The sequence below is a fragment of the Macrobrachium nipponense genome, chromosome 10 (assembly GCF_015104395.2).
Source record: "Macrobrachium nipponense isolate FS-2020 chromosome 10, ASM1510439v2, whole genome shotgun sequence".
Lineage (NCBI taxonomy): Eukaryota > Metazoa > Arthropoda > Malacostraca > Decapoda > Palaemonidae > Macrobrachium > Macrobrachium nipponense.
Window position 1 is genome coordinate 28,285,493 of NC_087204.1, and position 21,911 is coordinate 28,307,403.

At 40.7% G+C, this 21,911-nt stretch overlaps 1 protein-coding gene across 5 annotated transcripts in view; it reads left to right on the forward strand.

The window, feature by feature from the left end:
• The first annotated feature begins 13,338 nt into the window (after positions 1-13,338).
• Positions 13,339-21,911, forward strand: part of LOC135223518 (renalase-like) — a 36,674-nt gene continuing 28,101 nt past the window's right edge. Inside the window, exons 1-3 of one of the 5 annotated variants that reach the window (XM_064261970.1) lie at positions 13,339-13,493; positions 16,501-16,621; positions 17,323-17,428. In XM_064261970.1, the coding sequence (XP_064118040.1) occupies positions 13,476-13,493; positions 16,501-16,621; positions 17,323-17,428 (245 nt within the window). In that variant the 5' untranslated portion in view covers positions 13,339-13,475. Of the gene's footprint in view, positions 13,494-13,764; positions 13,868-14,034; positions 14,056-16,500; positions 16,622-17,322; positions 17,429-21,911 lie in introns of those variants that run through there. The other 4 variants (XM_064261971.1, XM_064261973.1, XM_064261975.1 and 1 more) reach the window with 4 other exon arrangements.

Consider the following 21,911-nt stretch of genomic DNA (forward strand, 5'->3'; position numbering starts at 1 on the left):
AATGGCACAACAAACCAATGCACGGACAATACATGAGACAGACTAAAGAACTAGCCAGCGATGACACATGGCAATGGCTACAGAGGGGAGAGCTAAAGAAGGAAACTGAAGGAATGATAACAGCGGCACAAGATCAGGCCCTAAGAACCAGATATGTTCAAAGAACGATAGACGGAAATAACATCTCTCCCATTAGAAGGAAGTGCCCAATAATACGAAAAATGAAACCATAAACCACATATGAAAGCCACAATCTCGTCAGCACTACGACTCTTGCAGCCCCTCCTGCTTGCAGAAGCCCTCACGGAACGCGGCACATACAATAGTGGATCCTCTCCCGTGAGATGAAAGAAGCAGCGAAGGCCCTACGTCAATGAGAAGACATAACTGTGCGCCGTGCAGACAAGACAGCAGCCTTCGTACTGATCAAGACGGCGGAGTACCACCAGAAGTTGGATGCCATCTTGTCTGACAGTACCAAGTTCGAGCACCTTACTAAAAACCCTACAGACGAAATAAAAAAAGAAGCCAATGACATCATTAGCAGTGTCAACGCAGCCACCAATGCCGTGCACCTCCCGCCAATCATCGGAGATTACACCTGTTATCTGTACGGCAACGTTAAAACACACAAAAATGGAAACCTCTCCGCCCCATCATCAGCCAGACACCCGCCCAACCGTATGGACTGGCCAAGCGCCTAATCAAATCTTGACGTACTCTCTACGGAATTCCTCGAAGAAATCCGAGACTCCCCAGGAACAGGAACTATGCCTCCTTGACGTAGAATCGCTTTCACAAACGTTCCTGTCGACGAGACCATCGATATCATTATGGACCGCATCTACAGGGACCCCTCTACACCCAGCTAAATATCCCAGAAGTATCCCTGCGGAACACTCCTCGAGATATGTACGAAGAAGGCCCCTTTCTCCACCACAAAGGCCAGATGTTCCGACAAAAAGACGGAGTCGCGATGGGTTCCCCTCTCGGTGTCCTATTCGCCAATTTTACATGGGTACTGTGGAAGAGAGAGTTTTCTCCAATATAAGAAAACCCCGTAAATACGCAAGATATATCGACGATATCTTTGTACATGCCGAGAATGCGGAAGAGGTTGAAGCTGTCCGGCGCATGTTCCAGCAGTGCAGTTCGCCTGAATTATACCGTCGAATTCAGCAACGAAGGCCGCTTCCCCTTTCTCGAGGCGTCATCGTCTCCAAGACCGACGATGGTCTAAAAACTTCGGTATATAAACAAAGAAAACAAACTTAGGACTTTGCCTGAATGGTGACAGCGAATGTCCTGCACGGTTTCAGAACACCACAGTCAGGGCATAACATTCGGAGGGCCCTCACGCACTGTTCTTCCTGGCGGGGACACACTCACAAAGAACTCGACCGAGTCACTCAGGTACTCGTTAATAACGGGTATCCGAATCGACTTATTAATAAAGAAGTCCGAACAGCGTGGATCGGTGGTATAGCGAGAGTGAGAGACCGCAGCCCCACCCCATGAGAAGATCAAGCTGTTTTTTTTTACAAAGCCAGAATGCACGCACGTCACCGTGAGGACGAAGATGCATTGAGGAAAATCATCAGAGAAAATGTGACCCCCACCGAAGTCGACAAAGAACTCGAACTCGTGATTTATTACCAAATCGACGTACCGCGACCTTATCATGAAGAACAACCCGACCCCCCCCCCCCCAGCAAGAGACTCTTGAAACAGTCGAATGTAGTCTACCAATTCTCATGCCCCGTCCGTGGATGTCCGGCTCTTACGTTGGTATGACTTCTATGAAACTGTCCAAGAGGATTTCTTGCCACGCACAAGAAGGGGCAATTAAAAAACCATACCATGACAGCACACCAGGAAGCCATCTCCCGCGACGGTATTATCAAGAATATTAAGATAATAGGGAGGGCTCCTGACCAACGACGTTTGCGACTGCTCGAGGCACTCCTCATACAACAAGAGAAGCCCTCATTGAATACGACGCAGGAAGTGCTCTTCCTCCCCACCAACCTAAGGAGACCTATGTGCATAAATAATAGCACAAATAATACCAGACCGAACGACACTCCCGATCAAAGAATACCAGATGAGACAAGCAGCCCATCAGCCAATGACAACGCGAGCCGTCGTGACACAGCGCCCAGGGAAGTCTTGCCCCAGCCTCGACAATCAGCTAGGCTGCAACAGCGCAACCTTCAACGACGAGAAGCGTCTTGAAGAAAACTTCTTTCAACCAATAGCTGGAGCGCATTGCGCCACCAGCCAATGAAAACGCAGCTCGCGGTTGACCCCCCTGCTGACCTGCCGCTATATATTGAGTAGATCTTGACAACACCTATCATTCCATTCTATCAGCAGACCTCGCAGAGAGCAGACGTACCGAGAGATCGCTCCCGCGTCCTTGCCGCCTATTGGTAGAGAGAAAGCCGCCCTCCCATTGGCCGACAACCGAAACCTTCAAGCTTGTTCTCAGCAACCAAGCTTGAAGAAAGTTGAACTTGCCTCCTATTGGCTGAGAGCACTTCTGTCAGAGCTGCCTTCTCATTGGCTGCTGATACAGAGCTCTAAGCCACTTTTACGACTGCTGCCAAATTGGCGCAAAACTATAAGTGAAATTCCACCCTCCCTTCCATCCCCATCCATCCTTCCCTACCCCCATTCCCCCCCCCAACTTCCATCACTATCACCACCATTCCTAGTCCCATTCCTACTACCTTCCCACCTTATATCCTCCCATCTTAACCATTAGTCAAGGCAATCCCAGCCTTGTCTACCCATTCTATTGATTCAGACCCCATTCTCAACTTCTTCCAACTAACACCATCAGTAGCCCTTTGCCCCTGGAGTAGCCGTTGTGGTCTTAAAACTTCTCTAGGGCACTGGGAGTTCTGCATCGTCCAGGCTCATACTTCTTCAGTAGTGCCTGCATAGGAGTTAGGTATTGGTCACTGCCTTCCATAAAGTGACTGCTAACTATGACTGTTACTCTAATTTCCTTTAAAAAAAAAAAAAAAAAAAAAAAAAAAAACGTTTTTTTGGTTCTACCGCCCTTAATAATTGAAATTCTTCACTTTTTTTTTGAAGTTTTGTTAAAAAGTTGATATTTCTGCACCTTCCCCCCTTTTCAAAAATCATCCCACATTGTTGTATTACAAATTTCTCAAAAATATCCTCAACATTTTGAAATTTACATATTTATCAAAAAGGTTGTGCAAATCCCCTAGATTAATTCAGTATTTTCTACAGAGGGAATTAATTATTTTTCTTTCAGAGGGTAAAATTATTGCTTAATCATGACATAATGGGTAAAGTAAAGATTAAGGACACTAGCCAGGGACTTGATGAAGAATCACGTCGCCTGGCAATATGGAATACTCTTCAGGATAAATTATGCTTTATCCACAAGCTCACTAAGGCTAATAATTACTACTTAGCTATAGCAGATGAAGCTACAATTGAAAAAATAATTCATCCTGACACCAAACTGGCTCTACATAATAATTTTGAAGTTCTGACCCCCTCATCTGAATGCTTCACGTACATTGGTCGTAACCCAGGCTGACAGTTTGGTATATAATCTATCCGAAGAGGAGCTCAAGTACGAAATTGAGCAACGTAACGGTGTAAAGGTTTCTGCAATCATTAAGCTTCCTAACACCAAAACCACATTCAAGGAGAAACTTGAGTCTACCCAGATGGTGAGAGACTGTCTCATCAAAGGACTTCTCATCTCTGGCCAATCCTTTCCACCTAGATTCCTAAGTCAGGAGATCTACTCTGTTCCACCCCAGTGTATGAGATGCTACAGCTATGAGCATACAAAAAAGAACTGCACCAAGCCAAGTACCTATAAAATCTGCTCTATATGTGCCTCTGAGGAACACTATTGGACCGATTGCACCAACCAAGAAAATCCAAAGTGCATCACTTGTAATGGGGATCACCCAACCATGGCTGCAAGATGCCCAACCAGGAAAGCTTTGACCAAGGACCAGGCTAAAACGATCAGGAACCAGCAATCCCAGATCACTCCAAACAAGACCTTCGCTCAAGCCACAGCCTCAACTGCGCCGAATAGTTCAATCACACCCAACAACAACATCTCACTTCATCAGCTCACTGTAATTAACACAGCTATAATCACTGCAAATTTGAGCGAAACAGTTGAACCAGGCACTTTCCAAACAATGATGGACGCTTTCTACAAGGCTAATGGACTACCGTTGATTAAAATTCCTACAGAGGCTATCAAGCTAGCCAAGAAAGTCTCATCATTGTTAAAGTCGGAAAATCAAAACAACACCAGCCCCAATCAGCCCCCGACAATTGATGACGACATGGAAACTGAAGAAGCCAAGAGGAAAAGAATACTAAGCGATTCAGACTCTGAAGTTGAAATGCCTTCACACCCTGCAAAAAAACAGCCACCTCAACTATCACAAGCAACAACCTCATCATACAATAATACAGACCCTGAAACACAAGGAGCTTTGGCTCTTCCAAGCCTCCCTTCCATCAATCAGACCAAGAACCCCAAAATTGGACTCAGACTTTACATTTCCATTAACACGGCAAACCCCAAAAACCCAACCCACAATACCCTCAAGAGGATGATTTTTGAATATAAAACGATGAAGTACATTTTCACAGAGGAATTAGATAATAATACAGTCAAACAATATTTTACTGATGGAACAATAGAACTTGACAAATATAGTAGCAGGATCACGAGGATAAACCACGATAAATTCCAAAAATTAAACTCAGGATTCTTTGACTTAACGAAAGGAAAAACACCATAATGGACACTCTCACAGTCATTCAACATAACGTACTGAAGTGGACCTTCCTTCGTAGTAAGGAACTAAGCAACATTTATTCTTCTTTCTCCCCACATCTTATTTTTCTCAATTCCACGGGGATACCCAACTCCACTCGCATCAAGATCTGGAACTACAACGTTTTTCAATGCAACACCACTAACGATCAAAATGCCGGGACAGCAATAGCAGTAAGACGGGATATCACAGTCAAATTAATAGACGGATTCAATCATGACCTAATTGCAGTAGAACTACAGACAGTTCGGGGACCAGTAATTATAGCAACTACTTATTTACCTCCCAGGAACCCAGTATTTCCTCAGCAGGATATCTTGTCCTTAATGAGACGCAATATCCCAGTCTATTTACTAGCAGACCTAAATGCAACTCACCCGGCCCTGGGCCACAATAGCACTAATCCCAGAGGCACCTTAATTCAAGGTCTTATGAACAGGAATCTAGTTTACTTTCTAGGACCAGATTTTCAAACATACTTCAGCAGAAGATCCAAGGGCAAACCTGACATCCTTCTGTCTAACAGATACCACATTTTCAATTATTCAATCACTCAGGGTCCTTTAACTTCCTCAGATCACATATGTAAGTGTTTACATAATAAAAATATGGAATGTTAGTCCATATATATAAAATACTAAAACTAAAGAGGTCAACCAGATTGCTTGCAGGAATGTGATTAGACTAGAGACGCTAAAGATGACGTATACAATAAAAAGTAGGCTGAGATAACATGCCGTCACCTGTAGTCATTCATTTGTTTATAAACCTTAGTCCAAGCTCCCTGCTTGAGACAACTACCACGACCTATAATTCAAACGGCCTACGTGATCTGTAGCGTGTCTCATTTTGATTGTATGTTCGTATGAAACTATGTCATCTGATTGTATGTTCATATGTTCGAACTACTGTCTGTTCCTTCATAACTTGTAACAGAGATGGTAGACAGGCAGATTAGAGTTAGCTATCGTCATTAGAAGACCTGTATCTCTTTACCTAAGCTTTATCATGTAGAGAGAGTAGAAGTAGCCATCATCATTGGCAGAAGCGATCAAGCTATCGTTATTAGAAGACTTGTACAATCATACCTGATCTTCACCATGTAAAACTTCAGAAGAATATATATATTTTTATACTTCGTGTTTTCTACAAGAACCTCCTCACCGAATCATCATGAGTTAACACCTCGTCGCCATAAACAAGAAGATAATCCCGACTTCGTAAGTGATCTACAAACCCCAAGTCACTCCCATGAATATGGAAGTGCAATACCAACCGACTTAGCGTAAGATTATCGCAAGTCTAACATTACCTCATAGGGCGCCTTATCTTACAAGGCAACAAGCCCTAAAACATACCTATATTATTAAAACTTACTGTGAGACCTATTATGGTAGCCATCAGCCCAACACTCGATTTGACCAATGCCAACTGGGACCGTTTCAAGGATATTCTCGATGACTCTCTCTCCAACTATGACGAACCTGATAACATCAGAAAGGATAAATCCTATATCGATGATAAAATAACTTTTTGGTACAGGATGATCAAAGAAGCCACAGAACTTTGTATACCCCTCAAAACTTTCAGGATCTTACCATATTCTAAAGAAACAGAGAATCTTAAGCAATTACAATATTGCTATAAACAAGCCCTAGTTTTAATTAATAATCATGCCCATCACAGCAGCTATTAGAATACTTACAAAATATTAAAGAAAGAATTAAAATAGAAGCTAAGGAACTCATAAATTCGACTTGGGAGACACTTCTAAATAAAATCGAAGGAATCTACATAGACCCAGGAAAGTTCTGGAAAATGATCAGGAGGCTTCTGGGTTCAGATACTGAACCTACAGCTTACATACTCCATAACAACTGGAAGATCTTTTCACCCCAGGATCAGGAACCAATTTTCAGAGAATACTGGTCTAATATCTTCAAAATAAACCCAGGGAGAATCTAAGGTTTTGACTTGCAACATGAACAACGAGTGATTGCAGCACTACATGAACATGATGACCAAATAATACCATACGACACGGTAGACCTCGATAGATTAGATGTTGAAGACCAGTTTATTAAACCAATTCAACTGCAAGATATCATCAAAATAATCAATAATTTTAAAAACAAAGCACCTGGCCATTCTAGAGTAAACAAAATTATTATTAAGCATCTTCCCAACTCCATGCTGGTCTTCCTAAGAGTCATTTTCAATGAAACCATAAGTATGGGCTACTGGCCAGACTTTTTCAAGAAAGCACTGCTTCCCTTTGTGGGGAAAAAGGGTAAAGATCTAACTACTGTTTCTAACTATAGACCAATTTCCCTTCTAGAAATACCTGGTAAGATCCTTGAAAAAATCATTCAGATAAGGTTTAATGAGTTCCTCGAAGATAATCTACAAACAATAATAATCAATATGGGTTTACTCAAGGCAAAGGAACTCAGCTTGCATTAACTAGACTATATGAGTTCATAGCAGTCAAGAAAAGCTTAGGACACGGCTGCAACCTTATCTCTAGGGATGTCAGTCGAGCCTTCGATAAAGTCTGGCATGACGGTCTAAAATACAAACTTTTGGAGGCGCAATTGCCAGATTTACCAACCAGACTGCTATGTAACTTTCTTGACAACCGTGTGGCAAGAATTAAAATTAAAGACTTCATAGGACCAGAGTTCCAGTTACAGTCAGGGGTCCCTCAAGGTAGCATTCTCTCCCCATCACTCTACAACTTTTACATTAAAGACACCACTCCTCCATCTCAAGGTTGCCTTCAAATTATGTTTGCAGATGATCACACCCAAGTAATAACATATCCTACCAAAGCCAAATGTATGCTGCAAAGAAAGACTATTAGAGAAATACAGAAAATCAATAACTACGAAAAGAAATGGAAAGTAACTACAAATATGAATAAATTCCAGCTCCTCTCAATTTCTTTCTGCCCGACGTCCCATGGATATCATAGTCAACAATAGGAGAATTCCATATAACCAACAAGTCACAATTCTTGGGTGCAAATTTCAAAAATCAGGCATTCTTCCCCATGTACAGGCGAGAATAGCTACCGCGAGGAAAACTGTCAGTAGATTAAAAAGATTCAGAGGACTTTCGGCAAAAACTCAACTCAAACTATACAAATCACTAGCCAGGCCACAGCTAGAATACCCAGCCATCATATTTGGAGCACTTAGCAAAACAGTACTTAGTAAAATGCAAGCAGTTCAGAATAAAGCTCTGAGGCAAGCATATAGGGAAAGTCCCCCCTACTTCAACACAATAAGGGAGTTGCATAATCACTCAAAATTGGAGCCTCTGAATGTCAGGTTCCATAGACTTGGGCAGAAAACTTGGGACAAATTAAGTTTAGAGGATGAAAACTTATTCACAACCACTAGAGATCTCACCATCAACCAAGTCAGAGATCACTACTGGTGGAGTAGACTTGAGCCAAAGGTCAATTGTGACCCCCCCAGACCAAGGTATATATACTGCTAATTAAAATATATATATATAGTATATATATATATATATATATATAAAAAAATAAAAAAAACTAATAATAATAATGATATAAATTATAATTAACAAATAACTAAATACATAAGGTGCTTGTACATCTTAATCCTACTAACATATAAAATCAATTCCAGTTATCAGGCGGTGAACCAAATTAACTGTTTTCCGAGCCTTTCTTCTCTGTCTTGTCCTTGCATGGTGGCTAAACCAGTAATCTAACTTCGCAAGAGGGTCTGCCCCTCACTATTTTCTCTTCTACTATACTTCACTTTCCATCCCTTTTTTCCTTCAACCTTTCCCATCCCGAGTATCCGCCGCTAGGCTTAAACTGGATTGTATCCAGAGGTACTCTTCCTTCTCCCCTATTCCCCACTTCCCTATCCTTATCCTAGTCCTAGTCGACACCTACAGTCTACTCCGATCCACTGCCGTGATCATGCTCGGATGATACCGAGAGAAACGTTGGCCACTAGATCGACTTATATTTTTTATTTGTTCATTTACTGTGACAAATAAATAAATTTTAAGCAATATCCCCGAAATTGACTCCTCCTGATGAGAAATATCGGCGCAATACTCGCCAGTTGTAGTAGCAGAGAGAAAGCTATTGTTAGAAAAATAGAGAAGACTATTTACAAGTTGAATGCAGCAATATCTTTCAATAAAAGTTGTTTGAAAGAGGGTCTCCTTCCAATAAATAATAATAATAATAATAATAATAATAATAATAATAATATTATTATTATTATTATTATTATTATTATTATTATTATTATTATTATTATTATTCAAAAGATGAACTCGTTTCATATGAAAGAAGCCAATATTGACTTGAAATTTGTTTCTAAGAATATGGCGTTCGTCCAAAACAGAACGTAATAAGAACCACAGATAGAGGATACGAGTTAATAGAAAAATAGATAAATTAACAAATTGATAAATAAAAACGTAAGTAAAATATTAACAGACCAGTTGAATTGTATTAGGGTAGTATTTTTTGTTTAGACTGAGTTGGTTGTATGCCAGCACGAACCGTTGCTCCTAGAGCTGTCCGTGTCATCAACGGTATAGCATAGATTTTGTCGTGGAACTATTGTGAAAAAAAAATATATATATATATATAACTCATTACGCTAAAGTAATGACTGACAAGCTTTTTGAGATGATGAAAATTTCAGGATAAGGAAAAAATAATGGAATACAGGTGTCCTAGTTCTCTCTCTATTTTCGGAAATGTGAAGCCTGTTACTTGCTAATGTAGGATCAATGAGGCACACTGAGAAAGCGTTTTCCACTAATAACGATCGTCCATGTTGGTGCCACTCCAGAGGTCCACATCAGGGCTCTTTTACCTTTCATACTTAAAGGCTACATAGGGTCCGTTATGGCACAAAGCTGGCTTAATTTACACCAGCCATCATTAAATAACTGGGGGAACTTTGATACTAAGGCCGTGAATTCAATTTCTCTGAGACCAACTTAGAGCGTGAACGAGATGTCTTCGTTCGAGAAGCATAGGCCGAGTGCGATGCCCCCAAATACTTAACATGTGTTGTATTTATATATATATATATATATATATATATATATATAATATTATAATATATATATATAATCTCTTATTTGGGAGAGATTTGAAGAAATTTAATTACAGGTTAGAGCACATAGCTATGTTTGACAAGAATTTTGTAATGTAACTTTATCTCATGATGATAAGCAATATGCGTAGAATTCATGGTTAGAATTAAATATATATATATATATATATATATATATATATATATATATATATATATATATATTTATTAGCACATTTATTGTAACAAAACTTACACTGCCAAGTTCGAATTAACGACAACCGACTTTTGTGACAGTCTTTATGTACTATATGGAGTACCAATATACTGTCCATCATTCATATATATATATATATATATATATCTATATATATATAGTTAGTAATTATAATTTAATTAATATTTATCTTATATATATATATATAGTATATATATATATATGAGACAGTATATTGGTACTCTATATAGTACATAAAAGACTTCCCACAAAAGTCGGTTGTCGTTAATTCGAAACTTGACACTAAGTTTAGTTACAGTGAATGCGTATTTAATTATTCATAAACTGCGTGACATCAGTGATAACGTCAACTTAGTAATGGCTACACTAGATAAGAATAGTACCTAGATGTTAGAGCACGATGTACATTAGATCATACTGATTAAACAGTTGCAGCAAGGTGCAAAACATAATTACGACCGAGGGATTAGGGGTCAGTGTTAACATTGCCTACAGCGTTCATGAATTTTAAAAGCACATATGTACAGACGGCCAACGAAGAATTGGCGTAGTTTCTTAATTCATTGTTCGTTATGGAAATATTGCCATATGCAGGTGCCAGATTATTTACTTAACAAAAATAACATTTCCTTTCAAAGGTGCTATACTTGAAATGAATTACATTAGAACTGAGTAGACTTATTCAATGTATTAAAAGATAATTATTTTGCAAAGTAAGGAAAAATATATACCGATGGGTCCACGATTTCTAATTTTATTCTCAACTCTAGCTTCGTGACAGCATACCGCAGATTTTGAAGTTGGCTTTGCTGCCGCTCTGAGTCCTTGACTCAACTTGATCGTACCTGTCGTTAGGGTGTTGTCCATTTCGTCCTCCTACAGCCGATAAATAATACATCAAGGCGTTAACATTCTTTGAAAACGATGTTTAGTTAACTAATTTTGTCCTTGATCAATAAAATAATTTGCATGACACATTTAGGCGGCCTAAACTGGACTTCTGATTTTCCCACATGATTTGCCTAGGTCTATTTTCAGCAGTATCTCTCTCGGATACGTAATATTAATAAATATTTAAATTGACAATATATATATATATATATATATATATATATATACATATATATTTCTGCTTTATTTGAATATTCCCGTTATTCTTGTTTTATTAGCTATGTTCGCCTTTAGTCTTATCCTTTTCATAATTGCTTAATATAATTAACTCAGACCTAGTAATTCAAAGTCAAAAAAGCAATCATAAAAAATCAAACGAATATAATCAGTCTTATTTTTTGATCGAATTCCTTGCATATCATCCCGTTTCATTTGGACACCTTGGAAAGCTGTGGGAGTCAAAACTGACGAATACATTAAGAAAGGCTTACTTTCCTTAAAGCTTTCTTAGGTTGATCTTTTTGTAGCTATTCATTTCTTCTAAATAGAAATAAATTCAAATTAGTTTCATATGTATACCTACCAGACCTACTACCATAAGCATATTATAAGTAGCTGAAAGGATAAGAAATATGAAAGGTGACGTTCTCGTTTAAGTCTATTTCATATGTTTTGTTTTGTTTTTTTAAAGAAAAACCTACTGCTTTAATCAAGAGTTGCTCTTTGAAGGCTACAGGATGTAACACGAGTGCATGCACATTTTTGTGGAAATGAAAGATAAAGTATCTTTGAATAGAAAATATTTGATAAACATGCATTTTAAGGCGTCCGTTGTCGGTGCGGGGAATTTTAAAATAGCCGTTATCATTAGTGATGCTTTCAAGAGATGGAGTTCTTAGTGAGAACTGAGAAGTCTGATCTAGTCGCCTGATGTAGAAGAGAGCGGAGGTGGCGTATAGGAGTGATGGAAGGATTAGGCCGATGTTAATAAAGTATCTCCCAATAAAATGTATTCTTTAGGTTTTGAAGAAAAAAAATGCATGCATCATTGAAACCGTTTCCCTCCCTATCCGTGGTATTCACTGGCCACCGATAAAAAACAAAACAAAAAGAGTAAGCCTAACTGAATCTCTCATCCATCAAAGATAAATTTGCTTATTTATTAGACTTATTAGACAACTATCAAAGACTTCAAATGTAGATTTAAAAATCTCTTCCTCTCCATCTAAACTATTCATCAGACACCAGTCATAAGCGTAGAGCTAGTTATGATTCCTGGTTCAGCAATGTCGTGACGAGGCACTAGAATTCAAAATTCACAAATGAATGTTGCTCAGCAACATTTACACTATTGTATTGTCTTGCTCTCATGTGGTGCTTCGAGGTGTTCCACCTCTAGGCCCATGTTTTAAATTTTGCCGTTCTTTAAACAATTTTATTCATCCTATGTATGATTCTCTCACCGGTTTATTAGGTTTCTTGATACCTCTCCAACAGGATCTTGCACCGAATGCAGTGTAATAATTCTCTCGCTCATCGAGGGATGTTTCTTAGACCGATAAATGACACATTGACATTAGATTCCCGTGCACATAACATCAAAAGCAATAGAGTGAGGTCGCCGGGTTCACACTGCAAAGATATAGTTTTTTTTTCTTTTTGTTTTTAAATATGATAGCATTTTGTGAGATTCCAATGTTTTCTGTAAAATTTAACAAATGGAATGGTTCAACTACCTTCAACTTAATATTGAAATGATAATTTAAGGACTATGTTTATGCGATACTACTAGTGATAGGTGTCTCCTATCTATTTGGTAATGTATATCTATGGTTGCAATATGACGTTTTTTATCACTTCGTTTCGTTCACGTCAATTTTGCTATATGGAAAATAGTTTTACACAATAACATAACATAATGTTCTAAAGATATCAGTGACTGTTTTTAACGTCATTACACATGATTTCTTCCATCTTTGAAAAGAATAATAGATAAATAAGGCATGAATCGTGCGTCAGGCAGGTGAACGAAAAATTATGAAACTCTGCCACGAGTTTTTTGGCCGACAGTACCTTCCACGTAGTTTCAATGGTTTACGACAAATTTTGATGAGTATATATTTGCTTACATAAAAAATAGTGTAAAAATAAAGACATAACTTAATCGTGGAGGACTCGTGAATTTTATCCCATAAATGATTCTCATAACTTTACGTAATCATTGTTATCTTTTGATAACACCTGGTATTTGTCAGTGCCCATCTGACTCGCCCACGAATTTGTCTTTACTATAAACTGACACGAATATTTTCCAGTCACTTGGTGTTTCCCTTCGCTATTTAACTGCAGCTGTGGTTTTATAAAAGTGCCCTGCCTGTCCTTTTAACCATGGGTTCGCAGGAGCCGGTGAGTGACGTGATTTGAGGCTTTGAGAAATTGAGCGAAATTTCTTATACAATGTAAACAATCCAGCGTTCAATTTATCTCGCGAGCGAGTTCTGTAGCCTTCCCCATGGCACCGTTTCGTTTACTTCATTTTTCCACAATGGAGTATTACTGTCGATTTTCAGGTTTTCATTAATAAATACGTATAAGGTATTTTTAAAAAATAACCAATTTGAAAATTCGAATATTTAAAAGCTTTATTCGTGATTTTATTAGGTATTACTATGCTAATAATCAAGTTTTGTCCCAGTGAATTTGACTAATACGTAATGAACAGTGTTATGAAATATCTCTCGGTACGGATTGTACGGATAACGAGTGATCGCGAAGGTTAAGTTAGTTTTTAAATCCATCTTTTCTTTTTTGGAATTGATGACATGATTAAGTTATGTTATTGACTGTTGGTTAAGCATGCGCGTAATATTTTGGAAGTGGATTGGCAATGGAACTTGATTCGAATGGAGTGATGTGAATGATAGTTTGTAGGTAGCCCTGAACACCCCAAGTTATGCAATTAGCCTAAGTAGGTACCTAGATATACAGATTAGTAGTTGCTCCCCATGTTTAGGCTAAGTAAATGGCAATTGTTTGAGGAAACAACATCATGTCAGACGTTTTGATCATACGATAAGCAATAGATTACGTTAGTCAATTTGTGTGACTTAGCCTAATGTCTGTGCAGACCACTTAGCCTATAGCTAGTACTCTATTTTTTTTCTTTTTTTCTTTTAGGGGATGCCATAGGCTTCACTTCGGCCCTACCTCTTTTGAAATGACAGCTAATAGGCAGCTCACTAATAAAAAAGTATTATATTTGGTGTCTGCAAAACATAAAATGAAGGAGTTAGGCTTACAACCTAGTAGATACCTAAAGCACATAGGCTGGCTAGCTTAGCCAAGTTCGAAAGCTAGACTGTTGGGAAAATAGCTAGATATTTCACGTGTGTAGTTATTGATGGTAATTCTACTCAATCGGTCTGCACGAACTGTTACCTTGGAATTGTTTTCCCTATACTTCAAGTGTTTCTGAAGAAGGAGGTAGCGTTGCTTAGTGTCAGTCAACTATCCAACATAGTTGGGGATCCTTTGGGAATGTGGGTTGGAGAAAACACTCGGAGAAAGACTGCATATGTTTTTGTTATGGAATGGTTCTGCACATGCGCAAGTCGTAAGGGAACCATTTATGTTCAAGAAGGGATTGGCTAAGGAAACCTAGGCTAGTAAAAAGAAAACCTTACTAACCTGACTTACTAGGCTGTGTTTCATAGCTGTGGGGCTTTGCACCCATCCCCCCCAGTGCAGGAAACTCCACTTTTTACCAAAAACTCCCCTGTAACACTGCACATGCATGATAACATTTCAGGATGGCCAGCATACAATAACACATTAGTTCTGAGATTAATTACTGTTGACCGACAAAAAATGATGGTAAATTCTTGTTAAGCAACCCAAATACTATTTGGAATTTGCAATGGTGAGCGAGGTACTAATGAAGTAGTACTAAATCTGGTTCTAACTGATTTATATACAAAACTTTCACACAGGTTAACCCCTAATATCTCATGCGAGCCACAAATTGGTCCTGACCTCTTGACAGATCGAGGAAAGGATTAAATGCAATCTTCTCTGTTTCTTCACAGACATAAATTTACTTATGAATGGATACAAAATATCCAATTTACAATTACAATAGATACATTACTGAAAAGCTGTCTTAACAATGTACTAAATGATGTTAATAGTACATGAAGAGTGACAATATTGGTGACTGAGATGTTTGCATAAAATATATGCGAGATAATTTGTATTTTCTCTTGACATTGTGGCTTTTCCTCCTGCGTTACTCATCACGGGAGTGTGCAGATTTTGATACCCATTCACTCTTATTGATCACTGTAGCTTGCTCATCTAAAGGTTCTCGTCTTCATTGTATTTGCAGAAAGTAACCTAAACCTGGAGTTGCCATAGCTAGCAATAGGAAAAGTTAAATAATCAACATTGACCTAGGCCCAGTTGTAAGAGAGCATTAACTCTTTTGGTCATTTATAAAGATTAGCAAAAACTGTTGGTTATCAGTTAAAGAAAACTACTGTATATTAGGCAGGTAGGCATATCCTGGAAGTGGCATGTATCATAACTTAGCACAACTTTGGAGAACCTAGATTAGGTTGTGCAATATGCTAAGGTCTTAAGTTAGTTTAATGGTAGTATGCAGGTAGAAGCACTTGTGTCTAGCAAATAGCCTAATGAAGCCAAATAGCTCTTAAGTCTTTGTCCAGCTGTCTTTAGGAATTGCTTGTTATTCAGCAAAATAATTTCAATCACAGCTAAAATCCTTAGCCAGGGTAAATTTTCATTTTATATTTTAATGTGGGTTTTATGTTCTCCCTTCAGAACTTGCTGTTATGAGCTTCTGACCTTATTGGCTGATAGGGAAAGCTCTGTTTTTTTTTCCATAATCTGCAGTTATGGGTGACCTTCATTGGTAATTAGGAGAGTTTAGGTGGAGGGAGTAAGAAGAGTCTGGTAGACAGTTGTTTTCATAAGGTAATTGCTTGTAGTGTACCCTCTCAGATCTGAAGTGTGTGGTTTCTTCATTACAATAAAATGATAGGTAGAGGACATGTTTTTTCATGGCATCAGGACATTTAATATTCTCTCATTTATATTTTATTTCTGTAACGGTATTTAAAATAAGTATATAAATTATGCATGTCTTAAAGGTTAACTGTATAGCTCCATTTATAGTCACCACCAGTTGTAACTTTTTATGGTATGTATTTTTATGTAAGTCCAAATTCATAAATTTGCTTTGTGTTTTACATTTTTTGCTATTTTATGGTATTATATAAAATATTTTTGTCATGTTAAAGCCATCATATCATAACTTTCTGTTATTAAAATCTTTTATCGGCAGTGCTATGTGTGCTGGCTGTATTTTGAATAAAGAAATTTCCATTTTGTTCAGATAATGATGACTCGTGTTCTCCTAGTTGGTGGTGGACTGACTAATGCAGTGACAGGGTCATTACTTCGCAGAGAATTACCACATGTCGAACTCATCTTGTGGGATAAAGCTCGAGGAGCAGGTAAAGTTTCAGCTTGATAAAGATAATTTTGGATAGATGCTACATATACTACTATGTATATATATTCTAGTTAGAAGCAGTTCTTCTCTTTTGAAATCTGATCAATGTGATTTGTAGTATTTTCATAAATAGAAGTGTTGATTTGTTTAGTATACTTGAACAAATGTATGTTTTTATTTCAGAGTACATTTTATTACTTAATCTTTTTTACTCCAAGTACAGTTAGTTTACAAGTACTATTGCAGTCTCATTATTTTGCATATTTATTATATTAGATTTAGAATTAAAGCTCATAAGTGCTTATTTACTTTTTTGCGTTAAACTAGTAAGTAGTATACTAATAGATTATTGTACAACAATTGTGCTTTTCATGCCAATGAGGATGAGCTATAACTATGTTAACAATCCTGTTTTGGAATACTGCATTAATACCTTACAGTGAAAAATTTCAAGTAACAGATACTCTGGGATGTAATGTTTAAAACAATCATGTTCAATGTGGGCAGAATGGCACATACTCTATAACATTTTTTTTTATTAGTGATGCATTTATAAATTGCACTAATTTCTTACTAAATTTTGGCAGATTTGATAGTTTGCATTTTCCATTACAATACTATATATTTTAGAGTTGTATTCATAAATAACCCAAAAGATTATTCAGTTCTTTACTCCATTTTATGGTACATTTCCTTACTTAGGAGGACGTATGGCAACTAGTCGCAATCCACAGGATGGTAAAACTTCTGTTGATTTAGGTGCCCAGTACATCTCGGCAACCCCAGAATACTCAAAGTTGCATAGCGCGTAAGTACTGCATCTCATTTCTTTTCTAGTGAGTAAAATTCTGTGAACACTTGTGCCCCATTTCAAATATAACTAATTTTACATAGACTTTACTGGCAAGCACTGTGTAGTGGAAGGAAATTGGAAGAGCTACATAGCTGAATGTAGACATCTGTTTGCTCACACTTCTACTGACAAAACTGATTCCAATGAGAATTGTAAATATTACTCCTGTCCTAGGAGGTAATTCTCTTGTTTTGGACATGCATAAGCTCACATATTTTGGTTTTAGGCATCTTATTTTTTCTACAAATCAGATGTGTAGCAATTATAATTGTTATTGTTTTTCATTTGTGGCATTTTATCGCCTGACCTTTTTCATATGAATCCCTCTCCCTAGTACAAATATGTATGGTTGCATTTGTGGTAAATACTTTCCAGGAAATGGAAATGGTGTGCAAAATGCTTTTTGGAACACTTTTGTTGTGGATGATTGCATAGTACCAGTCTATGAATAAGAGTCAGTATAGAAAATGTTAATAATAGTTAATGTAGAGGCAGATTTGGATAACAAAAACTGCCTCTTCTGCTGATACCTTGTGACATTTCATTTTCAGCAGACTCTGCTGCTGTTTCTAACTCTGGATATTGCAATACACCCCCTGAACACCTGAACAAGCCCTGGTCACTTACCAGCCCGAACCATCATTTATTAAAATTTTACCAAATCTTTGGTTAAAATAAACGATCAGTGTTGCCAATCTCCTGGCAAACACCCTCGTTACCTAGTTACCAGCCCACCGCTGATAGCCCTGCCTCACGGGCCGGTCACACCTGCCCTCTCACGTCAATCACTTATCGTTCGCGGTGGAGTACAGATGTATCCACAGCGAACTCCTTTTTGGTCTTGCCCGGCCTTCATTTGCACCTTTGATTTGATTGATTTTGGTGACGAATTACGCATCCCTTTGGATTACTGTTGGATTGCTCTTAATACCTTGTCATCAGACATTGATTCTGCAAAGGAAGAAACAACACAAGCTACGACAACGGCTACTGCATTCTCGGCCACGACATCACAGAAAACGACGAGCGGAAGTTCAATAACGTATCGTCTTTGCCAACAATGCAAGAAAAGGATGAGTACCCTATGACACGATAGTCATTCCTTATGCGTAAATTGTAGGCCTGTTCAATATGATGTAAAGACCAGATGTTTGGAATGTCAGGAGTGGTCTTTGGACCAGATGTTAGGGTATCTCAAACGTAGGAAAGGTCTTGTATTAAGAAGTAAGTGTAGGCAGGAAGAGACTAACGTAGATCAAGATAAAGACTTAGAGACAGTGCTCTTTAAGAGACTTGAGAGTAGGCTGACATCGAGTATGACATCTCTGTTACCGATTTTATGTCAAGATTAAGTGAGGATAGATCGAGCAATAGGGATACTGAAATTACTAATCGTTCTTTGTTCCGATACGTAATACAAACCCTCGGTCCTTTAACAATAGGAAGGTAACTAGCGGCAGCTGGGACGGTCGTAAGCTTCGAACAAGGGGAGAACGGTAGTTAACTGCTTGTCCGATCGTGCGCGCGCCCGAGAGGTGAAGAATCACTTTTGCTTTCGGCCGCGGGTGTGAAGGACGTGTTCGTCATCGCTCTCTGCCCGCTTCATCGTCGTATGCTTTGTTTATATTGTGTTTTTTACTAATGGTTTGGTTTGACTTGAAAATGAAACTGTAAGTACACTGTTTTCATTTTCATTACTTAATTATGAATCAACATGGAACTATCGCCGTAGAGACGGCGATTTCCGCTCTTTTCATGAATTGAACCCTTGAATTATGTCTCGGTGCCGAGGGCGGGCGCACTCGCGCCGAGTCATGTATTTTGGGCGAAAGTGTGTAATTGAAAGATGTAAGTACACTTTTTCATTATATTTTTGCCCTGTGCGTTCGTTGCCGAGAGCTTGATTGCGCTCGGCAAGAGCCTCTTATTTTGTATGAATAGAATGCAATGAAAGTGGATTCGCAATGCAGTTTTCTTTTCATTTTCATTTATTAATTGCATCAAATTTAATTTTGGATCAATTTCCGCTCTTACCCGGGAATTAATCCTTACGATTTATTGCTGTGAAAGTGAAAATAGCAAGTGCAGTATTGTTCATTTTCATATATATTTATGATAGCATCATATTATTATGGATCAAGTTTCCGCTCTTACCGGGAATTGATTTTTCCCTCTTAAGTTCTATGAAGTGAATCGCAAGTGCAGTATTCTGTTTCATTTTCATATTACTTTTCACTGCTGTGCGGGGTAGGGGAAGCGAAGGTCTGCCAGGAAGTCGTCGGAAAGCTCTCCCGCGACTCCCTTGGTATCCGATTCTTCGTCTTCTTTCCTGCCCCCCCGCTCAGCTTCCTCGTATTTTGTTTTTGGGGTCTTCCTTCCGTTCGGGGTGGGGCATGTCTCCCCCCCCGTGCGCGAGGGAACCCCTCTTACTAATCTGTCTGTGCTACCGCAGGTGCTACATCCGTGGGAGACGACCTTGGACAGGTATGGACCACTGCGACTGCAGGGCGTGCCTAGCATCCCCGATCTGCTGCAGAGTCTAGCGAGGTCTGGGGCGGTGACCTTGGAGTGGTCTCCACTACAACCTTCACGGCCGCTTATGCTGCTTCCCCCCGCTGGTCTACACTCCCCATGCTGTCGGTGACGCCGTCTGCCGCTTCTAGGGCCGGTCGCCGCCGTACCCAGGAGGGGTATGCCGCCGCCGCCTGTGTTTTCTTCGTGTTGCCTGCCCCAGACTTCCGCTGTTCCAGCAGCTCGCCCCTGGACCGACCGCCAGTACCACGCTGGCTGCCGATGATTCTACGAGGCGATGGCTGGGCCTGCCGTACCTGTCGCTGATGTGGTTCCCGCTACTGGCTTGGCTGTCCCTTCTGTGTTTACCGCTGCCGCTGTTCCTGCCGCTCCTGAGCTGGTTGCTGTTCCTGTCGCTCCTGGTTCCTGCGCCTGTCCATGCTGGTCCTGCCCATGGTGTGTCTTCCCCAGTCCCAGGTCCTTCCGGACAGGTGCAGTCGGGCCGTGTTGCTTCGGCAATAGGCCCGACTCTGGCCTGGATGGAGGACCTGACGACTGTCCTGCGTGAGCTGACGAAGAAGAGGAAGGTGTCATCTTCGTCTTCGTCTGTTGCTGCCTCTTCCCCTTCGACTTCTAAGGCCCATAAGCCGAAGAAGAAGAAGGCTGCCTCCCCCCCTAAGAAGTCTCCTTCGGGAACTTCTAAGGGCCCGTCCCACCGAGGTGGGACGGGGGGTCCTTCTGCTGGTCCTCCTGCTCCTTCGGGAGCGGGGCCCGTCTCCCCTTCCGTAAGGAAGAGATAGACGGGGACCAGAGGAGTATCGGTTAGCTCTGGTACTTCCTCGCCTGGTGCTAGCGGCGATGCCGCTACGACAGGTTTTCCGGCTCTGTCTCTCGTTCGCGGGAGATCCCGAGTGTACGCTCTCCCTCGGGAGACCGTGCAGCCAAAGTTTCGGCGCCAGAGTTCGCTCGGCGCCAAGACCACGGCACGGAGCAGAAGGCTGGCGAGAACCGCTCAGGTGACTCTCGCCAGGCCAGCGGCCGCTCTCGCAGCGACCAGCTGGTAACCGGGTTTTGTTATTCCCCCTAAGAAGACTCCTTCGGGAACTTCGAAGGGCTCGTCACATTCCGGTGTGACGGGGGGGTTCTTCTGCTGGTCCTCCTGTCCTTCGGGAACGGGGCCCGTCTCCCCTTCTGAGAAGAAGAAGAAGACGGGGACCAAGGGTGTGCTGGCTACCGCTGGTACACCCTCGCCTGGTCTTGGCAGCTCTGCTGCTAAGCCAGGTACCGGCTCGGTTTCTCGTCCGCGAGAAGTTCCGAGTGTACGATCTCCTTCGGGTGACCGTGCAGCCAAAGTTAAGACGCCTGAGTTCGCTCAGCGTCATGACCGAGGCACGGAGCAGAAGACTGTCGAGAGCCGCTCAGGTGACTCTCGCCAGGCCAGCGGCCGCTCTCGCAGCGACCAGCCGGTACCCCCGGTGGACGTGACGGTCTCTGACCGGCCACGGGTGGAGGCTGGGAAGAGGTCCCCCAGGTCCCCTCGACCGACGGTACCAGCCTCGGCTGGTACCAGCGGTTTGACGTGCCGCGAGGACGCTCACCGGTCTCACGGCGAAAGCGAGCTCTGCAGGTCACCTGACCGCCGCTCCCACAGGGACCGGGCGGATACGGTGACCAGCAGCAGCTCGTCTGACGCACGGGACCGGGGTCGACGTGCTCAGTCGAGCCGCTCGCCACAGGTGAGCGGCACGGCCAGGCCTGCAGATCGATCCCCACCGCGGGTTGGTGATCGGCTGCAGCCCCCCACGTACGCTGGTCCTGCCAGCGAGCGGGGGGGGGAGCGTCAGGTCTGTCTTCCCCTACCTTCAACTTCCTCGGGCTACACCGGGAAGAGCGAGGTAGCTAGGAGTGATCGTGAGAGGTGCGCCGC